At 44.5% G+C, this 21,654-nt stretch overlaps 1 protein-coding gene across 2 annotated transcripts in view; it reads left to right on the forward strand.

Annotated features, from left to right (window-relative positions):
* Positions 1-21,654, forward strand: part of crim1 (cysteine rich transmembrane BMP regulator 1 (chordin-like)) — a 201,536-nt gene that overhangs the window by 101,569 nt on the left and 78,313 nt on the right. For both annotated transcript variants that reach the window (XM_078405327.1, XM_078405329.1), the window contains exons 3-5: positions 2,924-3,166; positions 8,113-8,233; positions 9,619-9,740. In XM_078405327.1, coding sequence (XP_078261453.1) covers positions 2,924-3,166; positions 8,113-8,233; positions 9,619-9,740 — 486 coding nt within the window. The remainder of the gene's footprint in view (positions 1-2,923; positions 3,167-8,112; positions 8,234-9,618; positions 9,741-21,654) is intronic.

Genomic DNA, 21,654 nt, shown 5'->3' on the forward strand with positions numbered 1-21,654 from the left:
ATCCACAGTCCCACAGACACTCTTAGCCACAGGAGGACCAGATTGTTACAGTGCCACTCTGCAGGCAACACATGACATGGGTGGAAAGAGAAGGGGAAAAGGACAGTGTTTCAAAGTATCCCTTAGGAGTTCTTCCCAATGGCATGATAATGTAAAGTCTCTGTAATATAATGTGATAACCAAGTGTGATTCTTTGCCATGCTGACATTGTATTGCACAATGGCCTCTCGTATTTATTATATTTAATATTTCCGTACAACATAGAAGGAGGCCATTCAGCCCATTGTCTATACCAGCTCTCAAAACAATCCCATTCCTCAACTTATTTCCCCGTAACCCATTTTCCCCTCACAAACCCATTAATTCCCCTCTGACTCTCCCACCACTCATTAGTATTGCATGGAATTTACAGCAGCCAATTAACTTACCAACTTGCTTCGTCTTTGCAATGTGCAATGAAACTGGAGCATCTGAGGGGAATCTGGGACAGTCACTGAGAGAACACGCAAACTCCACACAGATAGCACTGGAGATTAGGATCTAACCCTGGTTTGGGCAGCTGTGTGGCAGCAGGCCTGATAGCTACACCACTGTATCACACACAGTTAGGCCACAGTGCTGCTGGAATGTAGAAATATAGCCAAAAGCCTCAGCTGATCTATGAGGTGTGTGTACACAGAGTAGATTCATCTGCAAAAGACAAGTAGCCTGGCAGGCAAGTTGGGGGATGTGAAACCGTGCCCTGCAGAATGAGCGGAGAGAAGGTAGCAACAAGAGGAGCATTTCCAAGAAAATAAATTCTGTAAAGTTTAGTTTGCTCTGAAGGTGACTGAAGGGACGGACACTGCCCGGCTGCCGGAGATTTGAAATTCAAATAGCATTTGCTCGCTGCTGGTCACCAGAGTCTGGTACTTAAACTACAAAAGGAACATTTATGAAATGTGTGTTAGAATCCAATCTAAGTCAGCGTGGGAGGTGTCAGCTGGTAAGATAGGTTTTGTACCCATTGTCCTGGAGCACATCCCACTGGGCTACATTGTTTGGCAAAGAGTGAAAGAACTGCACAAATGTCTCTGTGATGTCTTCCAGGGTGGCAGTGATAGTGACCGGGTTAAGGACATCATTATGAAAAGTGCCAACCCATTTGTGGCTGTGACTAAGGACTAGGGTTGTACCACAGTGGAACCAAGCAGAGCTTTTCAATCACACATAGGACTCTCGTGATTGTATGCTAGATAGACCCTGAAAAGGTCGTGATGGAATTTCCAATCTTCCATGTAGTAAGTTCTTTATAAATAGTGGCAACATTTCCCTTTGATTCTGCTGGCAAAGCTAGAATGGAATTTCCTGCACAGGACCGCAACCAGTGCCCAGGATCAAGGGCCTGTAACAGCAGAGCAAAGTTGGCAAGCCTCAGTTCTGAAACTAGCTCCCACTTCCTTTTTCATGTTGATTGTCCCATTTTCTTTTTTGCTCTTTTCAAGCTGCTGTACTTTGCAGAAGAGAGGCCATTCAGCCCATCATGCCTCTGGCTTGTAATCTTTCCCATTCTTCCTCTCTTCCCTGTTCCTCCCTCCTGAAGCCCCCTCTTGGAATACAGCTTTGAGGGCTCCAATGGATTTCTGGTAACACTATTCATTCACTGGAAGTGAGGGTGGCTGGATAAGCTGCCATTTATTGCCCATCCCCCGTCACAGCAGCAGGGCCATTCCAGAAAACAGCAAAGACTAGCCCACGTTCCATGGGGCAATCGTTGCATGGAGTTCAGGCGGAGCTATAATCATAAATGAGTTTGTGATGACAATCTATTGGTTTCATGAGCACCGTTATTTTCATGCCAGTGTTATTTAATTGTGTGAGTTTAAATGCTCCCCAGTGCACTGACAGGATGGGATCTCATGCCTGCATATCGTCAGTCCAGAACTCTGTAATCCTATTCCAGTAAACACAGCCAATCCCAATTCTATTTTCGCTTAGTGTCGCACACATTTTCCCCAGACTGTGATCAGGAGTTGGGATCTTCTTCTCTGCTACCTGTATCGGGATATTCCCCTCCCTCAGGCCAAATTGGGCCAATGGACCTCGAGTCAGGGATCAACACAGAGCTGGGTATTTTCCTCCATTGTGCTAATAATTTAACTGCAACCCAAGATTAGGCCCATTACACTGCGAGGCTTACTGGTCACGTCATGTTAAGCCTGTTTGAACTGCCCCTCTCTCTTTCGTCCTCCCTCATTCTCCTTATCTCTGTATTGCCCTGGCTTCCACTCAGCAACCTTCAAAGAAGGCGGATGTCAGATTCAAAAAATAAACAAAATATGTACAAGATAAAAGAAAGTTTAATCAAGAAAGAGATCGTGTTGCTGAGCATTGAACTGTGGCAGACACATGGAGAACATGAAAAGCATTGACCTTAGATTTGGCAACAGAAGAGATCAATGCTCAAAGCAATCTGGGATTCCTATTTGCTGTCTGGCATTGTTCCTAAGGATAGGAAGAGAAAGGGAGGTAGGAAGAATGGAGGGAAATAAGGAAGAAGGAAGGCAAGGAAGTAAGAAAAATGGGAGGTAGGAAGAAAAGAAGGGAAAGAATGGAAAGATTCAAGAAAGAAGGTGAACATCAAGAAATGATAGAAGGACGGAACATTACTGCAGAAAGGTAGAAGATGACCTGGGTACAGAGTTGAGAAGAAGTGGAGATCAGCGCAGAATGAAATGCCAGCTGATCTTGTGGCTTAAGATTCTGAACTGGATGGGGGGCGGGGAGAGACCCATGTGGTGGTAGGATGAGCAGAGGGATGGGTGCAGAGAAACCAACAATAAAACAGCCGCCCAGGCGACATGGTATCAACACGCCAACACAGTGAGTCAGACAGCTGTCTCTAACATCTGCCCTCCACCAACCTCCCTTATTTCTTTTGCAGAAGAGAAACCGGATTGCTCGAAAGCCAGATGTGAGGTCCAGTTCTCGCCTCGCTGCCCCGAGGACTCCATCCTGATCGAAGGCTATGCCCCGCCCGGCGAATGCTGCCCGCTGCCGAGCCGCTGCATGTGCAATCCAGCCGACTGCCTGAGGAAAGTCTGCCAGCCCGGATACCAGAGTATTCTGGTTTCCAAGGCTTCAGGAAAGCCAGGGGAATGCTGCGACCTCTATGAATGCAAGAAAGGTGAGGGGGAAGTCCATTTTATCCTTTAGAGATTACTTGTTAAGGGTGACCAAGTCACACTGTTAGTTTTCCTCTTCCAGTTTCCGAAGAGATGGTATTTCCCTGATGGCTAAACATGGGCACTCATTTCCCAGTGGCAACATGACCAAATCTGTCCACAATCAAAAAGATAGTAAAGATCCTTTTCTTTTCTGCTTTCTACTGCACAACCGCCAACAGCTGGGCTATCTCGTGCAGGCTTCGCTCGTGTGGGGGTACTGGTTGCAAAAGGGTTATTTAGATTTTTATGTGGGCAAGTTTGGTGAGATAATCCATGTCCACGTTGTCGGGGTGTGACTTGAAGAGTGACAAGGTTGGTGCACATCTGGTGGGGTCGGGAAGGATGTTCCACTCTGAGATAGTTCATGGATATAGTGACTGTAGGTAGCTATTTTTGTTTACTCTAATTCTAGTATAAACGAAGTGACCTGAGGACTGTCTTGTACATTTCTGGGTATTGGATTGAATGAAGTGGGATATGTTACTGGGGATGATGCCATGAGTCTCTTTGCCTTGAGTCGAACGGCCTTCTCATTCTCAGATGTGGGCACTTTGATAATGGAAGGCTTTCTATGTGAAAATCCACCAACCAAGCATATTTCTTGTTTTACAAACGGCCATAGCATCTGTCACAGTATATATAAGTATATATAAGGGGAATAATGGGGAGTATGACTTTTAAGATATGAAACATCAAACAAATACTACACTGCAGGCACAGCCCTTTAGCCCTTGACAGCAACTTGGTTACATCTACACACTTGAGAGGAATTATCACCTCCTTTCAACTCACTTCCACTCAACAAGCACATCGTTCCTTTGGGGAAATTGTAACCTCTGGCAGTAGCTAAGAGGAGCAGTTTGAGTCTGATGATAAAAAAATGTATGAGAGGTGATTTAACAGGCAGTCAATCAGTTATGGCTGCTATTGTTATCAGGTTCAATTCGCCCCTCCCATCTATCAGTGACTGGTATGGACAGAGCCCCTGCCTATGGTTCCCCTCTGTACGTCTTCAAAGTAGAGGTATTTTTTAAGTTAGAAAACAATAATTTAACCCACACCTTCCAAGCAAGTTCCAACCTTGAAGCTACAATCACCTGCAGCAATTCACCTCAGGTGTGCTTACTTACAGTACTTGGGCTTCCCGAAAGCCGCCACAGGCTGCTCTGCCATGTTAACTCCTTGTGTTGCCTTGGAAAATTAAAATTGGTTTGTTTCTTAATCATTGCTAAAACTGTGGCCACAAAGTGAATGTAAAGAGCTGAATGAGGCTGGGGAGAGATGAAGAGAGAGAAAATGTGAGAAGATGTAAGTTTTGGCATAAGCTTAAAAATAAGAAAACACAGAGAACACATCTTTGGCATTGAGAAAGGGGAAACCCTCTGTGAGAGAATGACCTGTCATGTGGAATCTCCATTGAATCCCTTCACAGTAAAGTCATGTTAATGGTAACCTCACCAGCAATGTCCCTGCCCAACCCAGTCCACCAACCAGACCCCACCCTCATTATGATTATCCTCTGACTTTAATAAAATAAGCAACCCATATCTCTGTGCCATTTTGCATTGGGATAGAGTGTTCCACCCTACCTTTGTTATCCTTGCCATTTCTATCTGATCCTCACATCTCTTTCCGTCTCGCAGTGGTGGTGCTTTTCCCATTCCCATGCTTTTCCCATTCTTGTGTCCTTGCCATTCCTATGCCTTTCCTATTCACTTTACCATACTTTTTCCATTCCCATGCCTTTCCTATTCCCATACACTCTCTCTGGCCAAAACCTACTTTGTTCCCCATTTCCCGCTCTGCGCCCCTTTCCCTGTTTCCTCAGCCTTGCATTCCACCCAGCCTTCCTCCTCTGCCTGCATTTTGTCACCATGATTGGATCGATTAAAAATAGCACTAATGAGGACATGGGTATTTTTAGGAGCAATTGGCCTAACCGAGCTCAACATCCCTTTTAAGTTCTGATTGAATCCAGTCTCCTGCCTAGTGCGATAACATCCAGATCTGGGAGCAGTCCTTCGCTCATCAGCTGGCTTAAACTGCTGACAGCAGCATTTAGCAGATTGCAAAGTTCAATCCTCTGTACATCCAGGTGCTGTTTATTTTGCTGACGAGCCTCCAGTCTAGCCAGTTATGGAATTTCCACACATCCAGTATAACACAATGTACGAAAACTGCTCAGTGACCGGTGTTCCTCATTTGTCGGCAATTGTGAAGACACTGGAAGAAGCTTACTGGTTTTGTCATTGCGATTGGTTGACAAACTCCAGGCCTTTACTGGGACACTAGTCAATCATCCCAAAGTTTTGCATCAACCAGAGAGGTTCTCCACACCTCTCCCGGTGGCACAAATCCTGGAACACTCCCCAGTATCATTGGGAGTATCGTCGCTAGGAGCACTACAGTGCTTCAAGGTGGCTCACCAAACTGCGAGCCATCAACCAACTCACCAACTAAGTTAAGTGAGTTGGTTGAAAACTCACCTACATCAGTTAACTAAGTAACTAAGAAAGAGCAATAAATGCACATGGCCAGACTTTACACTCCCCGTGCCATACCTTCTCCCATTCACCGATCCTCTCTCTATCCCAGGTGCTATGCAACTTGTGGTTGCCTTATGATCCTGGTCTGAACTTCCACCCCACTGCATTATCTACCTCAAAGACAACATACTTGGATGACATCCCCAGCCTCAGCTCATCTCCTGCCAGAATGATCATCTTCATCACCTGCAGGTGTGATTCTTCCATTGCTCCCGTGACTGGCCTTCTGCACTCCACTCTCCACACCATTCAACCAAACTAAAATCCTTCCTAGCTATGCCCTCTCCCACGCATTTCCTGCCCACCCATCATCCCACCATTTGGTGACCTAGTTTTAGATATAGATTCAAGAGTCAAGAGTGTTTTTTTGTCATATGTCCCAAAATGGAACAATGACATTCTTAACTTGCAGAAACACAACAGATACGTAAACATAGTACTCTGTAAACATCGTAATAAACAACAACAAAAAGTTCAGTATATGTTCATCACTTTCTGCAATCTTCTTCGCTCCTGGGCATTCGAGTTACTGAACCAGCCTGTGATGCAATCAGTCAATATGCTCTTCTGCTGTACACCTGTAGAAGTTGTAAGAGAGCATTCATTGACATTCTAAATCTCCTCAATCTTGTAAAGAAGTGGAGGCATTGATGAGCTTTCTTTATGATTACGTCAATGTATTGAATCCAGGACAGATCTTCCGAGATATGTATGCTCAGGAATTTGAAGTTTTTAATTCTCTCCATCACGGTCCCAACAATGAAAACATATTTGTGGATCATCAACCTTCCTCTTCCAAAGTTAACAATCAATTCTATGGTTTTACTGACGTTGAGAGCAAGGTTGTTGTTCAGGCACAATTTTGTCAATCGATCGATCTCCCTCCTATATTCCGACTCATCATCATCTGTAAATTGTCCAACAATGGTGGTGTTAGTATATTATCGTTTCCACCAGGATGCAATTACATTTCTTGATCACATGAAGCTCACTCGCCCAGCATCTTAAGTTTAAACTTTTCCATTCATCAATACTTGTTGGCATCTCTCTTCCCTCTCTCTGCAACAGTCTCCACATCCCAGCATTCCCTTATACCTAATCTCTCTGACCTCCTTCGGGCCCAATTCAGATTCCTTTGACTCAGCTAGTGCCAACCACCACACTTCCTTTACTTCTGTTTTAGTTTATTGCAGAGGTACAGCATGGAGACAGGCCCTTCGGCCCACCGAGTCTACACCGACTATGGATCACCCAGACACTAGTTCTATGTTATCCCACTTACGTATCCTGCACACTAAGTGCAATTTACAGAAACCAATTAACCTTCAAATGTGCACGTCTTTGGAATTTGGGAGGAAATCGGAGCACCAGGAGAAACCCACATGGTCCCAAGACGAATGTATAAACTCTGCACAGCCAGCACCAATAGTCAGGATCGAACCCGAGTCTCTTGCGCTGTGAGTCTGCAGCTCTATCGCTCTACTGCTGTACCACCACATCGATTTTAGTCTGATGAACACTATTAAGCAAAGTACCTTGGGTTGGTTCATTGTTAACGGCATTAAATGTAGTTGCTATTCTGGAATACTTGGGCTGAAGACATTTTACAATGCTTGCAAGTGAATGCATTAGCGTAGTCATGCAAAATCCACATGTTGAGGTCTTTAAAACAGCACAGAAGAATTTTAAGTGAAACCATGAACACATTTGGTACGAGTATAGTGACACATGCTTTCAAACCATGTTGCATTCTCAGAGCATTGTATCTGTTCAGGTTCAAGAAACTGACATTCACTTTGCCCTCATCCATCCCACAGCCACAGATGTACAAGTAATTAAACACGCACACACACACACACACCAGAGAAATACAGACACATGCATGAGCACACACTGATACATGCACACTCTGTCTCACACTCATTTACTCACTCATAAGTGCACAAATTTCAGTAACTATCAAAGTACATGTAAGATCTCCATATAGGTAGAGGAGGATGGAGCACCAGGATATAGACCTAAGGAATCAATCACTGCATTTGTGCTGATAGGGGAGTCCCTCCAGCTCACGAAGCAGAGGTGTTGAGAATTCACACTCACTTGGGCTCCACTGATGAGGTGCCTTTGGTGATAAATTCAGAGGCGGTGGACTCAGTGACTCAGTGGGCTGAAGAGCCTGTTTCCACGCTGTATCTCTCTATTACTCCAACATCCTCAGCCTGTGATGAAGAAAGGAATGTCGAGCCATGGAGCAGTACACAGCTGCCACATGCATCCGAACGGGTTTACGCATGTATCTCGGTTGAGCAAAGAGCGGGCAGAATGTGGCCAATGTTGATGCTTTCTTTTGTCTCTTGTAGTCTACAACGTGGACTGCAGCACAGTGGAGTGTCCTGCCAGTCAGCCAGTGGACTGCCCTCCTGACAGCCAGGAGACTCCAACCAGATTGACCACAGATGGCTGCTGCACTCTCCCGATACGGTGAGTCTGTCGGCGGTTGTGCTCGGTGAATGGACGCCCTTTCACCGCCATCCACACATGAGCTACTCTTCAAATGTTCCCTTGCTCTGTCGGGGGTGGTCTGACTTTCCTACATTTACCTAATCTGCCCCAGATTCTCCCACCCGCCTGCATGGACGGGGCAATGTACCGTGGCCAGTTAAACCATCAGCTTGTTTGAGGGGGTGTATGAGAAAGACAGAACACCTGGAAGAATCCTTCACTGTCACAGGGACAATGTGCAAACTCCACACAAACAGCATCAGTCAGGACCAAACCCAGTTGCTGGCATTATCATACCATATCATATATATACAGCCGGAAACAGGCCTTTTCGGCCCTCCAAGTCCGTGCCGCCCAGTGATCCCCGCACATTAACACTATCCTACACCCACTAGGGACAATTTTCACATTTACCCAGCCAATTAACCTACATATACCTGTACGTCTTTGGAGTGTGGGAGGAAACCGAAGATCTCGGAGAAAACCCACGCAGGTCACGGGGAGAACGTACAAAGTCCTTACAGTGCAGCACCCGTAGTCAGGATCGAACCTGAGTCTCCGGCGCTGCATTCGCTGTAAAACAGCAACTCTACCGCTGCGCTACCGTGCCGCCATTGTGAGGCAGTAGCTCGACTAGCGGTAGTGTGTATCATTCAGTACAATTCTGCAGCCATATGTATAAAAATGATAGATTCTGTCAAACAATGGCAGGCATTGACATGGGTACTTAGCATGTTGGTTATTCACTTATTTAGATTATTGATCCACAGATGTGAATTCAAATCCCACCAATCTCCTAGGAAATTCAAATTGAATAATTCCAAAATAAAGAGCTGAAACCACCAAAAGTGGTGAATAGACCACAAGACTGTTGTCAAACCTCTGTGTTTTGCTTCTGCCCTTTTGGAGGTAAATCTGCTATCTTCACACACTTTCACAGCAGTGGCCTTTAATTGTCCTCCTGGTCCAAGAACAATGAGGATGGACAGTAATGCTGCTACCACACAATCAATAAATGGACGATTAACACGCAGGGCCCAAGCTGGTGCCTGAGGCCTGTTTCAAAATGTCTATGCCTGGAGCTTTCCCCAGGCATTTTGTAAGATGAAAACATTGGAGAGGTGCCAGGTAAGCATCTTCAAGCCACTTTGAAAACAAATTCCATCCCTTGAGCTTTTAATCGAAAGGCCCAGACATAGGAAAACCAGGAGCTTTCTTGGGAGTAGAAGACTCAGGGTTGCTAGGCCTGGTGGTAAGGAATGTTGTCTCGCTCACAACGTTTGTGAGCCTGGGGTTCCTGCAGGACAGTCACAGGTCCTGGAGCATTCCTGCCTCTCACTAATTGTGTCTGTTTTGCGTTCCAGGTGCGAGTGTTTGCTGGGAATCTGCCGGGTGCCAAAGTGCGAGGTTGGCATGGTGCCACGGATCATCTCTCCTGGGGATGGCATGCCCGGCAACTGCTGCGATCGGTTTGAGTGCATCAACGGTACGTGCAGATTTAACACCAATGTCTTCAGAGCCTGCTGTACAAATGTTAATCCAAAATCTTCCCTGCAAAGTGGCGAGTGGGGATACAGTGAAGGTCGGGGAACAAGTGGCAAACAACCAGAAGGAGAAACAGGGATGTGGGGGAGGTCAGAAACGGGGATGTTGTTGGTCTTCATTGATAACACTTTGGTCTAATTTTAAAAAATGAGTCTAAATAGCATTTATGTTTATGTGTTTGGAGATGCTTTCAGTGCTATTTACAAGGTTTGATTGCCTTTGCTGCAAAGGTGCTTTGAAACTGTTTTATTACTCCATTCAAATGCTTTGCCTGCTCCAATGTATCATTAATTTTGAAGAGTACAATAGGAAAAGCCAGTTGTTCGGGTTGTAAACCCTGCATTACCCCTTTTCCTCAGGATTTGCTTGGATTGTGGAAAAAACATGATGGCCGTTTCAATTATGGCCTTTCCCTCTATGGCAAATCCCCTCTGATTATGAATGATTTTTTTTGCTAATTTCGTGTGGTAAGAGACAACTTGAACAGCTTCAGGTTTTGTGGTGAAGCTGTTGCAGCAGTCATGCTACAGGCTAGCTCCATGGCAGAGGATGAACATCAACAGGCCATTTCATATTTCCCCACGATGTAACCACCAAGTTTGCAGATGGTGCAAAAGCGGGTGGTATTGTAGATAGTGAAGATGGTTGTCAAAAATTGGTCTACATCCCAGGGTACTCAAGGAGGTGGCTCTAGAAATCTTGGACGCATTGGTGATCATTTTCCAATGTTCAATTGATTCAGGATCAATTCCTGTGGATTGGAGGGTAGCTAATGTTAGCCCACTTTTCAAGAAAGGAGCGAGAGAGAAAACGGGGAATTATAGACCAGTTAACCTGACATCGGTGGTGGGGAAGATGCTGGAGTCAATTATCAAAGAGGTAATAACGGCGCATTTGGATAGCAGTAAAAGGATTGGCCCAAGTCAGCATGGATTTATGAAGGGGAAATCCTGCTTGACCAATCTTCTGGAACTTTTTGAGGATGTGACAAGTAAAATGGATGAAGGAGAGCCAGTAGATGTAGTTGATCTAGACTTTCAGAAAGCCTTTGATAAGGTCCTACATGGGAGATTGGTGAGCAAAATTAGAGCACATGGTATTGGGGGTAGGGTATTGACATGGATAGAGAATTGGTTGGCAGACAGGAAGCAAAGAGTAGGAATAAACGGGTCCTTTTCAGAATGGCAGGCGAGTGGAATGCCGCAAGGCCCAGTGTTGGGGCCGCAACAATTTATAATATATATTAATGAATTGGATGATGGAATTAGAAGTAACACTAGCAAGTTTGCAGATGACACAAAGCTAGGAGGCAGTGTGAACTGCGAAGAGGATGTTAGGAGGTTGTAGGATGACTTGGGCAGTTGAGTGAGTGGGCAGATGCATGGCAAATGCAGTATAATATAGATAAATGTGAGGTTATCCACTTTGGCAGCAAAAACAAAGAGGCAGATTATTATCTCAATGGTGTCAGATTAGGTAAAGGGGAAGTGCAACGAGACCTGGGTGTCCTTGCACACCAGTCACTGAAAGTAAGCATGCAGGTACAGCAGGCAGTGAAGAAAGCTAATGGGATGTAGGCCTTTATAACGAGAGGATTTGAGTTTCGAGGCAAAGAGGTCCTTCTACAATTGTATAGGGCCCTGGTGAGACTACATCTGGAGTATTGTGTGCAGTTTTGGTCTCCTAATTTGAGGAAGGAGGCCCTTGTTATTGAGGCAGTACAGTGTAGGTTCACGAGGTTAATCCCTGAGATGGCGGGACTGTCATATGAGGAAAGATTGGAAAGACTGGGCTTGTATTCACTGAAGTTTAGAAGGATGAGAGGGGTTCTTATAGAGACGTATAAATTTATAAAAGGACTGGACAAGCTAGATGCAGGAAAAATGTTCCTAATGTTGGGCGAGTCCAGAACCAGGGGCCACAGTCTAAGAATAAAGGGGAGGCCATTTAAAACTGAGGTGAGAAGAATCTTTTTCACCCAGAGAGTTGTGAATTTGTGGACTTCTCTGCTGCAGAAGGCAGTGGAGGCCAATTCATTGGATGAATTTAAAAGAGAGTTAGATAGAGCTCTAGGGGCTAGTGGAATCAAGGGATATGGGGAGAAGGCAGGCACAGGTCACTGATTGTGGATGATCAGCCATGATCACAATGAATGGCGGTGCTAGCTCAAAGGGCCTAATGGCCTCCTCCTGCACCTATTTTCTATGTTTTCTATGTTCATTAAAAGTGGCATCACAGATAGATAGATAGGGTAGTCAAAAAGGCTTTTGGCACTTTGGCCTTCATCAGTCAAGAGTAGTGAGTGTAGATGTTGGGAGGTCATGTTGCAGTTGTGCAAGACATTGGTGAGGTCGCATTTAGAATATTGTGTTCAGTTTTCGGACATCGTGTTATAGGAAAGATGTTGTCAAGCTGGAAAGGGTACGGAGAAAATTTACGAAGATGTTGCCAGGACTCAATGACTTGAGCTATATGGAGAGGTTGAGCAGGCTAGGACTCTATTCCTTGGAGTGCAGGAGGATGAGGGGTGATCTTATGGAGGTGTACAAAATCATGAGAGGAATAGAAAGTGTTGACACCATAGAGTCTCTTGCCCAGAGTTGGGGAATTGAGAACCAGGGGACATAGGTTTAAGGTGAGGGGGGAAAGATTTAGTAGGAACCTGAGGGGTAACATTTTCACAAAAAGGGTGGTGGGTGTCTGGAACAAGCAGCTGGAGGAGGTAGTTGAGGCAGGTACTATCGCAATGTTTAAGAAACATTTAGACAGGTACATGGATAGGGCGGGTTTAGAGGGATATGGGCCAAATGCAGGCAGGTGGGACTAGTGTAGATAGGACATATTGGTCAGTATGGTCTGTTTCCACACTGTAAGACTCCATCACTCTATGTAAAAGACCTAGCACCCCTTGGAATTTGTGGTAGGTCAGAGAGCCATTCTATTCCCCCTGTAATATTTCCTTGCTATCTATTCTCTACATGCACATCTAGTGCCCTTAGATTATACCTATTAACTGTGTGCTGAGGGCTCTTTACAGTGGCCAAGTAACCTAACAACCCACACATCTTTGGGCTGTGGGGGGAATCTGAGCACCCAGAGGAAACACACCCAACTGTGAGCAGAATTTGCAAACTACATGACCGCACCAGAAATCGGAATTAAATCCAGATCACTGGCGCTATGAGGCAGCAGATCTACCCATTGCACCGCTGTGCGGCTCAAGGTTGAGTCCATTGGGTGGAGGTTAAAAGCAGCATTGGAAAGATGGCACTGGTAGGAGCAGTGTAAGGACCCTCCAACAGTAGCCACTCTGTGAGAAAGATTCAAATTAACAAATAATGGGGTCTTGTAAAAAGAGCAGTGCAATAATTATAGAAGATCTTAATCTCTGTGTAGATCGAGTTAGTGTGGTGATGAGAATGAATTCAAAGAGAAAAGTTTTCTGGAGCAGTACTTTGTCCAGCTAACCCCTGGTAAAGGGAGATGAAGCAGGTACAACAAATTATCTCAGATTAAAAGATTCCATAGAAAATAGTCATCGTAAGTGATAGAATTTTGCATTCCACATGAGAACGTAAAACTTGGGTGTTCAGCTTAAATAGATGGAATTATACCAGCATGAGGACCGTGTTGGCTAAAGTGGCCTGGGCCAAGAGATTAACAGAAAAGACAGGCAAAGAGCAGCAGACAGTCAAGGAAATAATCCATGACACAGAATAAATGTATTCAGGTAACGAGGTAAGATTGTAAGGAAGAGATGGATGTTTTTTTAAGTATTGTTAAAAGAGAATCTCGTTATCTCCGAATTGGAGAGAGCTGTGTACCTAAATATAGAGCAGGGGAAACTAGCTTTCACCACATCCAACAAGAGTTGATGAGAGAGATCATTGGATCCCGGCAGTCTGTCGACACATAGACCAGGTGCTGTGAAACCGCAGCAATTGCTCACACTCACCATGCCAGCCAGCGTGCAGCCCAATGCGCCACTTATCAGCACTGAGCAGCCAAGCTGCCTGTTCGACACCAGCCCTCTCAGGTACCCTCCACCAAACCATTCAGCAATTAGGTCACTTAAACCATTTCATTGCTGCAGAAACACCAGTGGAGAGCTTCTGGCAGGTTGTGCGAATCACATCAGAGAACAGGGGTTTGCACCAGGTTCCAGGCACAGCATTGCCAGCGAACCATTGTCTATGGATAAAAGGTTATAATGACTCCTCTTCATGCCAAATCCATGAACACTCCCTCATTACTGGGAACACATCCAGAACAGTAAGCAAGATACCCGTGTAATTATTACTGGGCGTGAGAGCGAAAATACAGGGATGATGCTTCCCTGAAGAGGTTGTCCAGAGTCAGAGGTCACAGTATAAAAATAAAGAATAACCATTCAGGACTCTGATCAGAAGAAATGCCTTCACCTGGAGGGCTGTGAATTTACCTAAGAAGGTTGTGCAGATTCAGTTGTTCAATATATTCATGATAGAGATTGATAGATTTTTCTGGATATTAAGCAAGCCAAGGGATATGGTTAGTTCAGGAGAGTGGCACTGAGGTAAGATTAGCCATTGAATGGTGAAACAGGCCCGAGGGAGCCAGTGGCCTGCTCCTGTTCTGTTTCTCATGTTATTATGTACCTTCTGACCACATGCACTGCAGCTGATTGTCAGAAAGTTGGCAGAAAGAGTTTAAAGCCACGGTCATTGTGACTAGAAATCCCCCATCTTCAAGTCCCCTGAGCACTTGGATGGGAGGAAGGCTTCTTCCAAAGTTCTGGCGGGCTATTTATTCAGTCCAGTCTATTGCAACAGATCATCATAAGTGATAGGAGTAGAATTTGGCAATTCTGCCCATCAAGTCTACTCCGCCATTCAGCCATGGCTGATCTATCTATCACTTACTCCTAACCCCATTCTTCTGCCTTCTCCCCATAACCTCTGACACCCGTACTAATCATCCTTCCGAAAACCAATGTAAGAATGCTCATTCTTACCCAGACATTCCGCACCCTGGCAGAATCTGTTCCTCCATGACCCCGAGAAGATCTGTGCGTAGCATTCAAATTCCCTACCACTTCTTCAACCAGTAACTCAAAGAACAAGCTAACTACACAAGTCCTTGTTACCGAGTGAAGTTTCATATCGACTTATTTATGGAGATGGGGTGTAGAAAAACACGAATCGTACTTGAAAGAATGCATTTTGCAAAGTGTGAAGGATACCTTGCCCATAACATTTATTATTGCTGTGGTGTTTCTAAACAGTCAACGTAGCAACACTGCATCAGCAGGAGCTGGCTATTTAAATATAGCCCAATGTTTAAACGTTGCTGGAAACTAAATATGGAGACTGCTGTGCTCTGTCTCACTGAAATGTTTGGCCCGATGACAATCATGTCTGAAAGGATAAATGAATGCACTTGATAACAGCACAATTAACACACTCCGTGTACTGATATTTAGTCAAAACTGTTTAGTTTAGAGATACGGTGTGGAAACAGGCTCCGGCCCAACAAGTCCGGACCGACCAACGATTCCCGTCCACTAACACTATCCAACACACTAGGGACAATTTACAATTTCTACCAAAGCCAAATTAACCTGCAAGCCTGTACATCTTTGGAATATGGGAGGAAACCAGAGCACCCAGGGAAAACACACGTGGTCACGGGCAGAATATACAAACTCTGTGCAGCCAACACCCATAGTCAGGATCGAACCTGGGTCTCTGGCATTGTAAGGCAGCAAATCTACCGCAGTGCCACCTTGAAAGAAAGTAGTTCTGAAGTATTTCAGCGTTTGAAGCTCTCCACATCCTGTCATCACACTGTTCAACAATACAGAAGCAAAATATTGTAGATATGGAAATACTCAGCAGGTCTTGCAGCATTTGAAGAGAGAAACAGATCGGAGGGTGCTGTATTCATCATATTTGAACAGCCTGTTCTTCTTATCGAGTCCACATCACAAGATTAGAAAGATCAGCCAGAGCTGGACATACGTCTCGGCATCTGCAGACAATTGCGTTTTGTGCTTCTTGTGCGTGGTGGTGGTGGAAAGATTGGTGGAAGCAGGGCCGCGACGTGAACACTCCTTCCTTGACCCCAACAACCTGTTAACTGCCTACAAATTTAAGAATGCAAGAAAATGGGAGCCGGAGTATGTCTCAGCCCCTCAAGCCTGCCCGCCATTCAATATGATCACGGCTGATTTGCTTCTGTACTAGTTCCAAGCCTTCAATAGGCTGCATGTGAAAGGGAAAGAAGCATAGTTCTACTCTCGCCTGAAACTCTTGTACCAACACATATCTCAGGAGGCAACAGACAGCATGTTGCTTCCCTCTATTCCCTGTTGCCCTGGTCAGAAGTTTGTGGGTTCAAGCATTATTCCAATGTCGTGGGCATAAAAATCTCAGTATTGAATATTTCCAGCATTTTTTAACGTTTATTTGAGATTTCTGCATCTCCAGTATTTTGCTTTGATATTACTGAATGAAGTGTGATGAGAGGATGCACATTACCCCCAGGCAGGGCTGTGTAGGTGCTGCACTGTCTGACATGCTTTTTTCTAGATAAGACGTTAAACCAAGGTCTTTCCAGTCTCCTCAGGTGGCTGTAAAATGTTTCAAGGCTGGAAGCTTATGATTGATCTAAATTAGCACTTCACACAAAGTAGATCACAGGCTATTACTGTTACTGTGTGTGGAATCTTGCTATGCACACAATGGTTACTGTGTTTCCTAGGTTACAGCAATGTCCACACTTGCCCATATAGTACTCTGGGATGACCTGAAAGGCACTCTACAAATCAAAGCTATTATCTTTGCGAAAGCAAATCACATTGAACAGAAACATTCAGCAGGTCAGGTGGCATCTGAGGAAAGAGAAGCTGCACTAACGTTGCAGATTGGAAAACAGGGCTCCTCGTTTCTCCCTCAACAGATACTGCCTGATCTGCTGAGTATTTGCAACAATCTCTGTGTTTTTGTTACTTTCTGTCTCCTCAGTTGAGATCACATAGTTCAGGCTGGGACCCAATCCCATGCCTTTCCATCGACCACTGGGAGATGATTTACCCTAAAGACAGACTAAAGGCTGAACAAGGAGGTATATAGTTTTATGGGGCTCCAAAGCATTGGCTAATTTGACAATGGGATGATTTTTTTCCTTCCCCTTTTCCTCAAGCATTTTATGTAAGTTCCAATGCTGAAGATCAAAAGGTAGTCAAGCAATAAGGAATTTAAGTTAATAACAGCTGCATTACAACTTGGTTCTGAGTCTGCAGAGGTTTCATTTAAAGCAGTGATATTTCCACACCAACTATTATTAGCATTTAGTGATTGTTCTTTATGCCAATTAATAGTTGTATAATTTAGTAGTGTAGCAATAAGGACTGGGGAACAACTGAAGCTTCTGACTTGAAAGTAGATCATGCATAGCGCTGGTACAAGTGCAGCGTAAAAGGACGCCACTTGACCATCAAGTCTTGGCCAACTGTTTTAAAGTCCTCCCCCTCCTTGTGCCTTGCCCCCACATCTCTGCAAATGTGATCCACTCCTATTATTGACCCAATTAAACAGTATTGTTGAATCTGTATTAACCAGAAAAATCACAGATTCAGCAACATATAAAAATGCGCCAGGATGATGCATCTGGGATTGCACTTTAATCCACAGATAGGATAAGAACACTCCAATTAATCACACAAAGTTCCCAACCCACTGACAGGGAAGGGAATTCTGTGAGGGGAAAAAACTGCAATCATTCGACAATCAGATTGATGCTTTGATGGGAAATCGTAGATCTCCTTGTACAGTAACTAAGCCCTTTGCCTTCCTTCTTATAACTCTCCAATTTTAAAAGCCAATTATTGGATCTAAATTCACCTTGAGTTCCATAAATTGAAAGATTGAAAAATCGTTTGGGGGGACCAGGGTACCATTTTATGCCTATTACTAAAAGTTAACATGCAGACGAGGCAAGCAATTAGGAAGCAAAATGGTGTACTGCCTTTTATTGCAAGTGGGTTTGATTCCAAAACACATCTTGCTCCAATTACGTAGGGATCTGAAAAAACTGCACTTGTAATACAGTGTACAGATTCCTCAGGAGAGGATGTAACCCTATGAGGAGATTAAGAAGACTGAGTCTATATTTTACAGAGTTTGGAAGAACGAGAAGTGATTTTATTGGAACATACATGTTCACAGGGTAGGATATAATATTTCCTATGGCTGTGATTTCTAGAACCAGGATCACAGTGACAAAATAAGTGATTAGCCATTCAGGACAGAAGAAATGTTTGGAATTGTCTATCCTCTTATGTGCATTTTCCCTGGTTTATATTGAGGGGTTTTCTTTCTAAAAGATTATGAAAATCCCAAAACTTCAGATGGTGGAAATCTGAAATAAAAATAGAAAATGTTGGATATACTGGGTGGCACAGTAGTGCAGTGGTAGAGTTGCTGCCTTACAGTGCCAGAGACCCGGGTTCGATCCTGACCTCGGGTGCAGTCAGCATGGAGTTTGTCCGTTTTCCCTGCGACCATGTGGGTTTACTCCGGGTGCTCTGGTTTCCTCCCACATTCCAAAGACTTACAGGTTTGTAAATTCTGTAAATTGTCCCTAGTGTGTGGGAGAGAACAAGTGTACAGGTGATGATCACTGGTCGACACAAACTCGGGCTGATGGACCTGTTTCCACACTGTATTCCCAAACTAAACTAAATTAAAGATCAGACAGCATCTATGGAAAGATAAACAGCGTCAGTGTTTCAGGTTGAAGACCCACAGAATTGTTAACTCAGTTTCTTTCCACAGATGCTGCCTGACCTGATGAGTGTCTCGACATTTTTTGTTTCTTTATTAGGCCTTGAATATTTCCTGAGAGTTTCTTGCTCCACGGACGTTGTCATACCTACTAGGTATTTTGGGATTTTGACTGTTTGATTTCACAGCCAGCCACTCTCGTGCCTAGGGGTAGGGGGCAGTCTAGGTGGTCAGAGGAACAATGAGATGCATTGAGTGGGAAAGCCATTAAAGACACACAGCTTACTTCATTCAGAACCTCATGCATTCATGAGATATGCTTCAGCTCTCTTTAATGGGTTAACAACACTAACAGCATATCAGGCAGTGGCAAGAACTTGTTTAGCATTCCTCAGTTGAAATTGCCAACATGTTTTCTGCGTGTCAATTATCAGAAAGTTCCAGTGAAATCCAATGAGGAATGGCAAGTTTGGTGGGTACAAAGCTGATGTAATGTTCAACTATTAATGATCAGTCTGTTGTTCCAGGCAGGAGCAGAGGGTAGGGAGGGAAATCGCACCTTCGCAGACCATTATGAGAGATTATCTCAACTCAAAGTATTTGCTACCATTGGTCTTTCCATGGCAGAGCCCTTTTTTGAGAGGGTGGGAGAATAATTGCCAGTTAAAGCTAATCATGATTCCTCAACTTAACCACGTGCCCTGCAGAGAAACAGAGCAACGAAACAAGAATTCTGTTTTGTATCAACAACGTATCTGCTCATTTTGCTCATCTGCGGGAAAAGCAACTTATTTTTAAACTGGTTAAAAAAGCTGATGTGAGCCATCCCCATTGACAACTACCAATTTATATTTTGGTTTGTAGCCAGCCCATATATAAGTTGTCTCTATATTTGTCTGCTGTCTGTAATGGAATATATTCTCCCCACAAGACATTTTTATCTGTTTGATTTTGAACAGGTGTACAGTCTGTTGCTTAACTGCAGTAAACACACACATACAGATATTGACACAGGCATACGGTATACTCAAGTCAAGATTTTGATCATACTCACAAGTACGCTGAGGTACAGATACAATGGAAATCTTGCTTGTAACAGCATTACATGGACATAGACACAGACAACACACAAAAACATAAATTGTAAAAAGACAACAACTGAGCAAAATACAAGAAATGTGCAAAACTACACGTGAACTCTAGGTCCAGCCTCTTGCACTACCATTTCAGTTGAAGAGATGGTCCATGGCGTTCAATTGTCGCGGTAAGATTAGGATTGTGCCAGTTCAAGAACCTGATAGTTGTGAAAAGTTGCCGTTCCTGCACCTGGTGGCATGGAACTTCAGGTTTTTTACCTGACCTCAAGGGCAGCACGGTTGTGCAGCAGTAGAGTTGCAGCATTACAGCGTCAGAGACAGGGTTCGATCCGGGCTACGGGTGCTTGTCTGCACGGAGTTTGTACGTTCTCCCCATGACCTGCGTGGGTTTTCTCCGAGAACTTCCGTTTCCTCCCACAGTCCAATCCTACAGGTTTGTAGGTTATTTGGCTTGGTAAAAAAGCAAAAATTGTCCCTAATGTAGGATAGTGTTAATGTGTGGGGATTACTGGTCGGTGCGGACTCGGTGGGCCAAAGGGCCTGTTTCCGCGCTATATCTCCAAGCTAAACGAAACTGACAGCTGCAACGAGAAGGCGGTCGTACCTGGATGGTGAAGATCGTTGATGATAAATAACCTACGTATGTAAATGCTTTCAGGTGTCATCATGATGGACCAAGCTGAGTCCAATGCTCTCTGCAGCCTCTCACATTGAAATTACCGTCCAAGGCCATGATGCAAACATTCGAGATGCTTTCTACAGTGCATCTGTAGAGTTTTGTTAGCCTATTCAGTAACATGCTGAATCTCTTTAAACATCTAAGAAAGTAAAGGCACTGTATGCCTTCTCCATAATTGCATCTAAGTGCTGGGCCCAGGACAGGTCAACTGGGATGTTAACATCCAGGAATTTGTAGCTGGTAACTCTATCCACTGCTGACACACCAGTGAAAAGTGGCACGTGGTCTCCTGACCTCCATTTTTGATGTGTAAGAAAATAACTGCAGATGCTGGTACAAATCGATGGTATTTATTCACAAAATGCTGGAGTAACTCAGCAGGTCAGGCAGCATCTCAGGAGAGAAGGAATGGTCTGAAGAAGGAATGGTCTTCAGTCTGAAGAAGGGTCTCGACCCGAAACTTGACTATTGACAATTGTTTCGGGTCGAGACCCTTCTTCAGACTGAAGAAGGGTCTCGACCCGAAACGTCACCCATTCCTTCTCTCCCTTTTTGATGTCAACAGTTAGTTCCTTGCTGACCCTGGCATGAAGTGTATCTGTGAGGCTGATGATAGACACATAAAGCTGGAGTAACTCAGCGGGTCAGACAGCCACTCTGGAGAAAAGGAATAGGTGACGTTTCGGGTCAAGACCCTTATTTAGAAGAAGGTCTGAAGAAGGGTCTTGACCCGAAATGTCACCTGTTCCTTTTCTTCAGAGATACTGTCTGACTTGCTGAGTTACTCCAGCTTTTTGTATCTATCTTCGGTTTAAACCAACATCTGCAGTTCCTTTCTACACTTTCCGTGAAGCTAACCTTTTTGGAAATTGAATGCTGTGCAGGTACATGGATGTATCCCACCTTTCAGTACACGTGAAGCAGTGTGGCTACACATGCACACGTGTGCAGCTGTGCTTACACAAGCCAGAAGTGGGGAAGAGCAGAGGGTTCGGTGGTAGCAGGAGTGAGGGGCAGCTGTTCACAAGGGAGAGGGGTGCAGGGTGTGGGCTGCTGAAGAGGAATCCGGTCTGTGGATATGAATGTATTCATGCTTGAGCTTCTTTTGTCATTGCTCAGGAATTCACAACACAGACAAACAGGGCTGCAGCGCACAGGAGTAGACAGACAAACCCTGTGATGACGGACGTTCTTGGATTCCTGTGGTTTACCAGCCTGAAACTCATTTCCATACCAGGGCTGGGCTCTGTGATTGAAAGAGTGCAAGGGTTGTTGGCAATCAACATCATAGAGCTTGCTTCTGTTAGGAAGTCG

Source organism: Rhinoraja longicauda, chromosome 9 (assembly GCF_053455715.1).
Source record: "Rhinoraja longicauda isolate Sanriku21f chromosome 9, sRhiLon1.1, whole genome shotgun sequence".
In the NCBI taxonomy this organism is placed as follows: Eukaryota; Metazoa; Chordata; class Chondrichthyes; order Rajiformes; family Arhynchobatidae; genus Rhinoraja; species Rhinoraja longicauda.